The sequence below is a fragment of the Telmatherina bonti genome (assembly GCF_933228915.1).
Source record: "Telmatherina bonti genome assembly, chromosome: 6".
Taxonomy (NCBI): Eukaryota; Metazoa; Chordata; class Actinopteri; order Atheriniformes; family Telmatherinidae; genus Telmatherina; species Telmatherina bonti.
In genome coordinates this window covers 27,105,385-27,117,244 of record NC_136624.1, presented here as the reverse complement: position 1 = coordinate 27,117,244, position 11,860 = coordinate 27,105,385, and the positions used below count along the sequence as shown (strand labels likewise).

At 41.8% G+C, this 11,860-nt stretch overlaps 1 protein-coding gene across 1 annotated transcript in view; it reads right to left on the bottom strand.

Moving 5' to 3' along the window:
- Positions 1-440: 440 nt before the first annotated feature.
- megf6b (multiple EGF-like-domains 6b) overlaps positions 441-11,860 on the bottom strand; it is a gene marked incomplete at its 5' end in the record, with an annotated part of 58,526 nt that continues 47,106 nt past the window's right edge. The window contains 18 exons of the mRNA XM_079242670.1: positions 441-1,058; positions 1,339-1,467; positions 2,692-2,820; positions 2,932-3,060; positions 5,608-5,736; positions 5,827-5,955; positions 6,067-6,195; positions 6,281-6,409; positions 6,497-6,628; positions 6,815-6,943; positions 8,141-8,269; positions 8,388-8,516; positions 9,629-9,757; positions 9,842-9,970; positions 10,280-10,408; positions 10,481-10,609; positions 11,236-11,367; positions 11,482-11,610. Coding sequence (XP_079098796.1) covers positions 994-1,058; positions 1,339-1,467; positions 2,692-2,820; positions 2,932-3,060; positions 5,608-5,736; positions 5,827-5,955; positions 6,067-6,195; positions 6,281-6,409; positions 6,497-6,628; positions 6,815-6,943; positions 8,141-8,269; positions 8,388-8,516; positions 9,629-9,757; positions 9,842-9,970; positions 10,280-10,408; positions 10,481-10,609; positions 11,236-11,367; positions 11,482-11,610 — 2,264 coding nt within the window. The 3' untranslated portion in view covers positions 441-993. The remainder of the gene's footprint in view (positions 1,059-1,338; positions 1,468-2,691; positions 2,821-2,931; positions 3,061-5,607; positions 5,737-5,826; positions 5,956-6,066; positions 6,196-6,280; positions 6,410-6,496; positions 6,629-6,814; positions 6,944-8,140; positions 8,270-8,387; positions 8,517-9,628; positions 9,758-9,841; positions 9,971-10,279; positions 10,409-10,480; positions 10,610-11,235; positions 11,368-11,481; positions 11,611-11,860) is intronic.

Genomic DNA, 11,860 nt, shown 5'->3' with positions numbered 1-11,860 from the left:
CATTGTGTATGAATTATGAATGCAGCATTGTTCTGAATTCACTGAGGACAATATTGTGAGTCTGTACATACTGACCTTTGTACATATTTCTGGTTATGATCACCTCTGCCTTTTCTCTTTTCTTTTGGATTTTCTTTTGCAGGCGTTGCTATCTGCACTGTGCTTGAATCAGAAATTTAGAAAGGATGTACAGCTTCAATCTACAATGAAAAGATAAATAAGAATGGCAAACAAAACCTGGGTGTGTATGTCTTTATTTGACTTTCAGTAGGTTGGTGGGAAAAAAAAAAAAAAAAAGTATCAAACTTGATGTGTGTTTCAAATATAAACAACCAATATGAAATATAAATATGAAGCAATTTATACAGAAAATCTGTTCAAAGAACATTAAGGCACATAATCTGTTCTGAAGCTGCACATTAATTCTAACTTGTCAGGACAAAAGGAGCTTCACCATGATCATCTGAACAGTGAAGCATCTTAGCACCATCAGACAGTCGTACTTCGTTGACTCGACAACCAAAAAAATAATGGTGAAATTTCCAAGAGTCTTGGTGTCCAGTTTGATCAGATTCTGTCACTTTTGACTGCATTAAATGACCAGAGGGGAGATATATACGGTACCTGTAAAAGGTCTGTAGAAGGAATAAAAACAAAAAAAAGGAGGGGGATGTGGGGAAAGTGCAGTGAAAGCAACCAGTCTGTTGTTGCTGCACTCTGGATGTGGTCATATGGATGTTTTCATCTTGAACATTTCTCCTTCCACAGGTTGCCACCAACTCGCTGTCCAAAGTGCTCTTGGGCACATGTTTGTTTTATTTCTATAAAATGCAACTCAGACATTTTGGAGCGGAACTTCTCATCAGTGAGTCTGTTTCCATGAAATTTTCCAGCAGCTGCAGCTTCCCGTCACAAGTTTTCACTCACTTGGGTCCCTTCAGTGAAAACTTGCTTGTCACATCCCAGTCCGAGTTTTCCAGCTACGTGGAGCTGCTATAATGAGTTGTCATGTTGTGAGTTTCCTCTGCGGCTCTCAGGGGTGTAACTTGGAGGTCCTCCTGGGGGAAACAAAGAGATGACTCCTGCTCAACAAGCGCACAACACTCATATTTGACACAAACCACAGCTATGCAAAGTGCAGCGGCTGCAGTTCTGCCCCACAAAGACTGTAACACAGAACACTGTCAGCACTTATTCTAGTTATTTACTCTCATTTCACCAAGTCAGCGAGAATGCCTGCTTGCTTCTGACTCGAAGGACCAAAGGATGTCACCTGCCGTCAGCGTGATGTAGTCATGAGATGAGGGTTGCTGCAGTGTGTGTTAGTCACTACTGTACCTTCCTGACAGGAGAGTCCGATCCAGCTGTGCAGACAGCGGCAGCGGCCACTGCGATGGTCACACTGTGCCCCGTTCTCACATGAGCAGGTCTCTGCACAGTCAGGCCCGTAGCGATCGCCTCTGCAGTCTGACACAAAACAGAAATCCAGAGTGGTGACTTATTAAAACAGCAGCTCAACAGAAGGAGGATGTCACCCTTCTCCAATCTCACCTGCTTTTTCAAAAGGTTTTACAAAGTTCACTATCCGAGGAGGCGGGAGATTGTAAATTATTTTACAGATGCAAAGTGATGCACAAACTGTATCCTATAATTATATAAAGCACTTAAATAATAACTTTATAAAAAGTAACTACACAGTAATGTAGATCTGTAAGATTGGTTGCCTTCAACAGTAACTTGAAGCAACAGCTAGGAGGTGAAATGAACCTCTGACTTCAGCTAATTTTGTCCTGTTCAGGTAACTGTTTCTTATTGTCTTGTTATAAATTAAATGATGTCTTCATTTGACCACATCTGAATTTTGTTGTAAAAACAGAGGAGATCCATAAATGTTTATTATTGTTATTTGTTGTAGTTGAATTATTAGAACCAAAAACATCTTCTACTTTGCAAAGTTTATACAACTGAACTACCGCCAGCTCTCCGCTTCAGCCAGCAGCTGTTCAGGGAAAACCTAACGGCAGATGTAACAGCTGAAGACATCTGACATTTTCAGCTTCAGTCAGTTGTTTAGATGCCATTTATGTATGCTGACACGGCATGATTACCATAGCAAGAGTTTTCTTCTTTCAACAGAACAAATCTACATTTTATGTGGTGATAAAGAGAAACGAACGAAGCAGATAACAGTGCAGTTACAAATAAGACATTTTTTATTTCCATCAGACAATGAAAATAAAAGACCAATTTTCCTGGTGGAGTTTCTTAAAAGGATTTGTGAAATGTGCATAAAACTAGATTTAATAATGAACATTTATGCATTTAATTTATAATTGGAGAAATTTACTATATTTTTAAATGTAATGTCAGCAACACGATGTGTGTGTGTGTGTGTGTGTGTGTGTGTGTGTGTGTGTGTGTGTCAGTTTTGTAATGTTGTCAGAGCAGTTTTTTTTTAACACTGAATGTGTCTGTGTGTAAAAGGTTTAAAATCCCAAAAACTTGTCTCTTAAAGCTTAAACTATCAGCTCATCTTCAATCATTTGGAGTTTCTTCACCTCTCCGTGTTTTTGGATTTTTTCCACCACTGCTGTTTGAGATTAGTTATAATCCAGTGGGAAAAGTGTCCTTCATGGGATGAAATGAAATTAAACTCAGTAAAATCGTATTTGAGAAAGGATCAGAGCTTACCAATGTCACATCTGGGTCCAGTCTTTCCTGAGGGGCAGAGGCATCTTCCCATCACAGGATCACATGCAGCTCCGTCTTCACAGTCGCACGCCTCAGCACAGTCTTGACCGTAGCTGCCCTGCTCGCATGCTAGGAAAAAGTTTGAGGACATGGGGAGAAAGAGGGAAAAAAAGAATATAATGCCTGTAATCCTATTATGCCTTCATAATATTGTGAAGAGGACGAGCAGATCTGACTGACCTCTGTGACAACGAGCTCCATGATATCCTGGAGGACAGATGCACTGGCCCGACACGGGGTGACAGAAAGCACTGTTCATGCAGTCGCACTGCAGCTGGCACAGCGAGCCATAGAGACCAGGAGGGCAGGCTGGGGGGAGAAGATTTACAGTCAACCTTTAATGAGCTTGAAATTAAGCTCAGTTCATAATCAAATATAAACTTAAGTTTGAATCCCGCTAAGATGGAGCTCAGGGTGAAGACCCTGAAAGAAAACACAACTGAAAAGCAGCTGGATGCTGAACCTCAAAGAGCTTTTTTAAATACATATTAAAATGTGGCATTGAATGTCAGACCAGACTTCTGACATCCAGCCAGGCAACTTCTGCCCTGATCAGATTGAACTAAAGGTTATTGTCCCAACTTTAGTTTAGTTTACAAAAATAGAAGGCCAGTTTAAGACTACTTATGATCATAATAACATTATAATTGTAAAGTATAAAGGTGGAGAGTAATGTTGCTCATTCCAACACACATCAACCTGACCTAATGAACCATATAAAAGTTATGTGGAGAACCTTCAGCAAAATGTCTTCAACATTGAGTTTAAATGACATGAGATATGTATCACATGCTGGTGGATGGATTTAACAGAAAATATCACTTTAAATGTTTAAGCTCTCAAAAAAAAACTAAAGTAAACCTGCTGTAGTCTTTTGCATTTAAAACAACACTTCACTTAAAGACAGTCTTTACATTGCCACGGCTGATTGTCAGAAAACAAACTGGACAACTTCACCAAGTCAGCTTGTTCCTCATAACCCAGTTTAAACCCAGAGGCTGTTGGACTGGCCAGCTGTGGCCATGCAATACACAGATCCAGTCTTTTAACCAGTAGAACAGCTGAAAATACCAATAAATGATCAGAAAACACAAGCTTCAGCTACACCTTAAGCACCTCCCTCTTTCCTTCATCTGGTGCAGACGTTGAGTAGGAAAATATCTGTTTTCTAGTTAAAACATGTGAAGATCTGTACGTATGTTGTACACATTTCTGTACTTTATCACCACTTCAATCAGCTGCTAATTAAAACTACATGTTTAACCTGAGCAAAAATGCAGAAGGGACAACATTCTGCTTCATGCTTTTCCATGTTAACCACGCCCACCTCAACTGTCTGAACAAAATGGCCTCATTTTGATCTTGCAGACATTAGGAGCACCTTGCGGCTTGTTCTTGATGCAGCAGCTTAGCTTTCTTCTTGTGAGGCTCCGGGAGGTGGTGCGGTATTAGTCAGACATTTGAGGAGGGCGTCTTTAACACTAATATGAGCTCAGTTTAAAGTAAAATATTTTTCAGCTATAAATGGAGGTTTGCAAATAATGTCAAAGTTTATAAATGAAAATCAAGTTCACGAATGTGCAGAAAAGGATTTGTATGATTATAAAAGGGTTTGCAATTGTGGAAAAAAATACCAGATGTTTTGCAAATATCCTGTCCAGAAATGCAAAGCATAAAACTGCGCGCAAGACACTGAGCTTACAGATGCAAATTTTGTTCTTTTCTTCATGCCTCTATCTGATTGGACTGTTTGATTAGTCACCATCCAATCAGAGAACAGGCATCTTCCTGTTCTTCTGCACCGCTGCAGGCTTTTAAAGGGCAGCTTTCCTGTCAAACCACCACTCTGTCATCCTGCAACTCATGGACCTTTACGCAGTCTCATCTTCCTCCACATCTACTGAGACCTCTGACTCCATTTCTGGCCTGTCTGTCTCCTGAAGTCAGGTAAAGAAAAACTGGAGAAACTAAACCGGAACAAGGCTGCAGGTCCAGATGGTCTGAGAACCTGCACAGAACAATTTAGGATTCTTCAGCACCTTTTCAAGTCAGAAAAGTTCCCATGCTGCAGAAAACATCCTGTCTTGTTCCAGTGTCTAAACACTCGAACAATCTCCCAACCATTCGAACAAAATGACTACAGACCAGTTGCCCTAACATCTCACATCATGTAATTCCTTGAGAGACTTGTTGGCTTACCTCCATACACTTCTGAACATCTTTCCATATCCGTTCCAGTTTGCTGACCATAATGGGCTTGAAGATGGCATCATTTACCACTAGAGCCCACTCTCCTCTGGACAAATCCGGCAGCACTTTTTAAAGATCTACATCATACTATTCCCCAAAGCAACTCGCTCATTTACATTCCAATAAACCAACTAAAAAGTGAGTTTGATCAAATGAATATTATTGGGATAAAAAAGATTGGAATGACAGAAATCCATGAGTACATAGTCAAGAAATCTTTTTCTTGATTAATGATTTATCCACAGCTGCTTCTAGTGGGATTTTCTTCACTGGAGTACATATTCAGGCCACTCTTGAACTGGCTTTAATTCATGCAAAACTGAGTCATGCACTCAGCTTTGGAAGCAAGTGAACAACAGAAGAGCCTGAATTAAACATGCAGCTCTTACGAAGAATATTCAGAAGCAGGATGTTGCTGCAGTGTCCACATTCATCTGAATCACAACACATCAGCCAGTTTGACTTTGTGACTCACTGATGTGTTTCTGGGCAAACGTGGAAGCCCGTGGGACACGGGGATGCATGAGGTTGGTGTATGTGCACACAGATCTAAGATACATCATATTTGTTTTTATCTTATTTTTAGAGATAAAACAAAATTCTCACCGTGTTCACACAGATGTCCGTAGTAGCCTGGTCCACACTGACACGTCCCCATCACTCTGTCACAAGATCCATTGTTTTGACAGCTACATTTCAGCTGACAGTTGGCGCCAAATCGGCCTGCAGGACACTCTGGATGAACAAGATGGGGACGCAGAAACATTAACCTCATTCAGCCCTGTATGTAATACAAAGCAGATGCAGTAAATAAAATGCTGCCACCTGTGTCGCAGTGAGCTCCAGTCCATCCCAGACCACAGGTGCAGTTGCCCGTCTTAGAATCACACACTCCTCCGTTACTGCAGTTACAGCGTTGGGTGCAATCTGCCCCAAACCAGCCGGGGGGGCAACCTGAGGCCAAAGACACGCATATTAAACTGCCAAAAACATCCACAGAGGTCCATGTGATTCAGGAAAATCTCTAATCAGACAAGACAAAGAGAACCAGTAATAAAAACTCACCTTTTCCACAGTCCTCTCCTCTGTGTGCAGAGATGCACATGCACTGACCAGTGACCGGGTCACTCTGGGCTCCATCTCCACATATAGATATCTGGGTGCAGTCCATACCATAACGCCCAGCTGGACACGCTGTCATCACACACAAACACGCCACACTCATCTCACGCCCTAACACTCATTTATTATTTATTTCTGAAGTTTGGGAAACGCTCACTGATGTTGCAACGTGGTCCAATATATCCTGGCAGACATTCACAGGCTCCAGTTGAAGGTACGCACTCCCCTCCATTCTCACACTGACACGGTCGTTCACAGTCAGGACCGTAACGACCCTCCCCACAGACTGAAACCAAAGTCAGAAAATGTCACTCACTCTAATCTGCTTCCTAGTTGCGATTGTTTATGTGCTTCTTTGGCTGTTTACGCTGACCTTGGTCACATTTGGGGCCATGAAACCCTGGAGCGCAGTAACACGCTCCAGACACCGGGTGGCAGAGCTGGTTCGTCTCCGAGCACTGGCAGACCTGGTTACAGTTTTGTCCAAATGTTCCTGGGAGACAAGCTGACAGAAAAAAAAAAGTTTACCTGAACCACGTGCTCGGAGGAGATTTTTTGTTTTCTAACGGAACAAGAGTTTGTTTTTGAATGTTTGCATGAATGAGCATGTGATAAGAAAGAAGCTGCCTCTTATTCAGAACTAGATGAAGCAGAGGATTTAACGTGTACAAGTGACTGCTGCAAGACTCACTCTGCTCACAGCCGTTCCCAGTGAATCCAGGAGGACAGCCGCACTCTCCAGAGATGTGGTGGCAGGACGTGCCCGGTGGACAGCTACAGCGCTGCCTGCAACTCTCTCCATATGTACCAGGCAAGCATGCTGGAAGACATGGAGGCGGAATAATTCCATGTTTACTACTGCATATTCTACCTTTTTTGTCTTACATCTTAAAAAGTATAAAACCTTTTCAAGTCTGAGAGAGAATTTGACAGCAACTGTAAGCATTTTCCCTGATGTTCGGATTATTTTCACATTTTTTACACTTTTCATTATGCAACAGTATATTACCTGCCTGACAAACATTGAGATGATTTAAAATAGTAAAATACAAACAGAGAGAAGCTTCAAGAATAACAGCAAATAGAGATCATTCTTCTTGATCGGAAATGCATGAAACAAATTCCCAAGATATTTGTGTGTTGAAAGAGCAACATTAATGGCAGCTGCATTAGAGATCAACGGTCTGTACTACAAAGCTGGCTTAACATCTTAGGGATATCTTCACGTCATCTAGTTCTACAAACTCCATCAACGGACATGTCACTAAGTAGTATGGTACTCGTCAACTCAGTAAGTCAATTTAGGCTTCCAACTCTGGGTGTACCCATATTATTTATGTAATAATCCCAGGGACTGCAGATGGAAACTAGCTAAAGCTAAATCTGGTGTAAGGCATCCTTTGATAATGTTTTTACACATGGTCCCTGACAAATAAAAACTAATAAAAAACAAACAATTTAAATGAAGAAAAGTCAGCTTAAGCTGAACAATCGCATTGCAGCCAGAGCAAGAAGGAAAGCAACAAAAGAGAAAAACTGTTGACAGTATAAATCTGATCAGTATAGTTGCCACATCAATAAAAACCATTTTTAGATATGTTGATGTACAATTGTATATTTTATTATGTGAATGTAAAAGGTTTGGTTGTGGAATACCACGTGAGATGTTACTGATGATCTTTGCCCCGACTAAAATGCAATATAGAAAATTAATGTTTTATCATCCAGGGTTTTAACGGTCTATAAATAAAGCTAATGAAGATATAGTTAGAAAGTATCTTCTGATTAAGGTCTTCGTGTACTTAAATAATTTCATAACTGATTGCATAAAAACATCAGAACATATAATGGTAACTTTGAGCACAAACAATCTGTAGCTTTGTACGTTTCCTTGAGGTGAGTTGGGAACATTGACAAAACATTTAACTGTAACTAAACACCGGATTGGTCTATTGGAAAATCTGGCTCGTATGAAGCTGCAAATCAGGAAACGTCTTCATCGGCAGCAGGTTTGTACCTTTGTCACAGAGTTTGCCCCTCCACCCTGGCAGACACTGGCATTCTCCAGTCACATGATGACACGAGGCCCCGTGCACACACTGGCATTGCTCCTCACAGCCCACACCAAACAGTCCTGTTTCACAAGCTGCTCATAGGAAGGTGCAGATTAGAGATTACAAAGGAAAAAAACACACCTAATTGCCATCATGGCAGCTTGGCTTCCACAGTGCAGTGGTTTGCATAAGGTCGCCATTCACTCTCACCTTTCTCACAGCGCTCTCCCATCCAGCCTGCGCTGCAGCTGCAGAGTCCCATCTGCCTGTCACACTGGCCACCGTTCTCACATTCACACTGCTGCTGGCAGTCCGCCCCGAATCGACCCGGTACACACTCTGTGGAAACATGCAGCACATACGACGACACACACATCTGAGAGAGAACTCAGAGACATCGTGATGTGAATGACAAGGTAACTCGCTGTTATTTTCTGCATTGTCAACTTTTCCGACAACATTTTCAAACCAAACCAAGAACCAAGTAGATAATCATGGTTAGTGGCCTCAGCGTTTGGAGAGGAAAGACATTCCTGAGACCAGATTAGAGGTTTCCTCAGCATGAGGACAGGGCTCGCCTGGCAAGACTCGATGTGGAAAGGTTGTAACAGGCACAGAGGGAGGATAGTATGCGATGAGGAGCTCGGAGGGAGAAGGAGCTGGAACATCATCACTGAGTTGACTTTTGCTGAGCAAACTGCTGCGGTGCAGAAGCTCTCTCATTGCCAGCAAATAAGCAGACTTGAGGCAAAAACAAATGAGCTCAGGCTACAAATTAATCTCAGAAAGATACATTTCCTGAGTACAGTAAAGAGAAACCACAAGTTTACTTCAGGGTTCAGGTGATGTGATTCTCAACATCACCATAATTACGGCAGCGAAAAAAAATAAAAATCTGCCGTCTTTCTGGTTATACAAGATGGTTTTGAAAAACAAAAGGATGAATTCAGCATGACTGAAATTATCTCAAAGTACAGCAGATCCCATTAATAATGCTGCTCTGCTGATTGGTGGCTGATCTTATTAGTTGCCACTGGCGGTCAAAACTCACATCAGTTCCTAGAAACTTTGAGACATTTAGGATGAAATTTTTACATATATGAAGAAGAAACAATGATACATTTAATCTGTCTGGAAAAATAAAAATACCTCTTAAAAATATCCAAAATAGCATGACGGGTATTTATATTTTAAATGATGCTCAGCATTTGAAGGGAAAACAAAGAAAGAAAGGAAAATCTATACAGCTGCAAACATTAGCTGTTGCTGGGTGTGTACAGTTTTGCAAAATTTTTAGGACATATGTTTTTATTTTCATTTTCCAAACAAAGAATAAATACATGAAGTGGGTAAAGCTTATTGGGTTTCATGGAAAACATCAACATTTTCCAGAATTTACATTGGTGTGCTGAGTAAGATGTCATTAAAAATGACAGACTCTTGAGTCTTACCCAGTTCGCAGGCTGTGCCCATCCATCCACTAGCACATGTACATTTTCCATCGGTCTTGTTACAGGTGGCTCCGTTCTGGCACAAGCAGCGCTGCTGACAGTCAGCGCCATAAAACCCAGCGGGGCAATCTGAGAGAGGAAACCGACAAGCCGTTTTGTGACCTCTTCTTTACCTGTAGCATAAATGATCTCTTGTCTGTTGTGTGAACTCACCCTCTTTGCAGTTGGGTCCAGTCCAGCCGGGTGTGCACACACACTGCCCGCTGGCAGGGTGGCAGATGCCGCCATTGCTGCACCTACAGGTTTGGTTACATCCTTCCCCAAAGAAACCAGCTGGGCATGCTGCCAAGAGATAGACAAACAATATCATTACCTCCTGATGAACTCTGCTGATCAAAAGTGGGAATTCCAGTGTTTGATAAGTAATACAGGTCTGAGCATGGGGACCGTCAAGTAGGTACTTTCTCATGTGTGACTGGGCTAAGCTTCCCCAAATAACTCTAAAAATGTAAGTGCTTTTTTTGTCTACTCTGAGTCCGGCTTTGAAGTGTGTTCTCACTGATGGGAGGCTGCTACTGAAATGGCCTGATACAAAAACAATCTGAGTCTCTGATTTCAGTCTTTTTTACAAAACCTGCAGACGTCACTCACTCATGTTGCAGAATGGACCGATCCAGCCAGCTGGGCAGGAACACACACCGCTGATGTGATTGCAGCTTCCACCATTCAGACACAAACACTTCTCCTGGCAGTCCAGGCCGTAGAAACCCTGAGGACAAGCTGAAACACAGACATGTTTTACTTCACATTAATTGTGTAGGTTTTACTTCATGGTCCAGAAACTTCTCTTACGTTTTTCACAGAAGGTGCCGGTCCATCCCACCTGGCAGGTACAAGCTCCACTCACATGGTCGCACAATGCTTCATTTTCACACTGACATCGATGGCGGCAACCAAGACCAAACATACCTGATGGACACTCTGAGAAAATATCACACACACCAGCAACAAGATTATAAAATGATGCAAATACACAATATAATCAAGATGCATTAAAATCACAACAGTAAAAACTTGCTGCTGATTATTTGAACGTTTGTCTTTAACGCCCTCTGGTGGTAGCTTTTATAATAACACCTATTACACAAAAGAATTGAAACAATTTGCTTTACAACTTCCCCCATTAATTTAAAACTGTTAAGTCTTATTTTTACAAGGTGTGATAATAATGTTAGCTTTGTTTTCCCATGTGAGTGATTATGTTTGTCGCTGTAACAAAATACGGCCACTGGAGATGCTAACTGTAATTAGGAAATATTTCTGTTTCCTTGAGTGTCTGTGACTTTGTAAGTGTGATTGTGTCACAAATGTGGAAGATGTTGTTGTAACTGGTTTGCATCAAGGTGTTACCAAAGATCCTCCTGCTTACTAAATGCTACTGCAGCCCAGATCATCACCTCTGACCTGGTTTTAATGGCTGACTTTCAGGTTTAATTTTTCTACTAGTAACACTTGAAGGGAAGTTAAAACGGTATAAAATGATTACAGTAACATCACAGCAGAATAAACCTTGTGATGTTGAAAGCTCAATCAGCAGCACAACATACTCTGATGACAGTGTGCTCCAGTGTAACCAGCCTCACAGCTGCACAGCCCCGTCACAGCATCGCAGCTGCTGTCTCCGTTTCTGCAGTCACAGGTTTCTGCACAGTCAGCTCCCCAGTGTCCTGCATCACAAGCTGCAGCACAAGGTTGCAAGTATATGACACATAAGACATTTTTGATCGCTCATTTTAAAAAAAGAAAAGAAAGAAAGTAAGAGCTTATCTCTACTGCCACTTGGACATCTTTACCTTTCCTGCAGTTGTGTCCGGTCCAGCCAGGAGCACAGCTACACCTCCCACTCACTGGGTTGCAGCGAGCATTGTTCTCGCAAACACACCGCATCTGGCATCTTTGACCAAAACGTCCACTTGGGCATGCTGTATACAGGGGGGAAAAAAGTCCCAAACATCAAAACTAATCTACCATAACCAACTCCACCAGACTGCATGAGAAACACAACAACTTCCCATGACCGTTGTCGCGGAGTGCGGCTTGCAGAACCAGCAGCTGACTGAGAAGGACGTAATGACTCTTCCCATAAAAACATCAGAGGCAGCCAAAAAATTTTAAGCAATGATCTCTGAGAAGAAGTAATCCTCTGTTTTCTAGCCTGTCGCTTCATTTCAC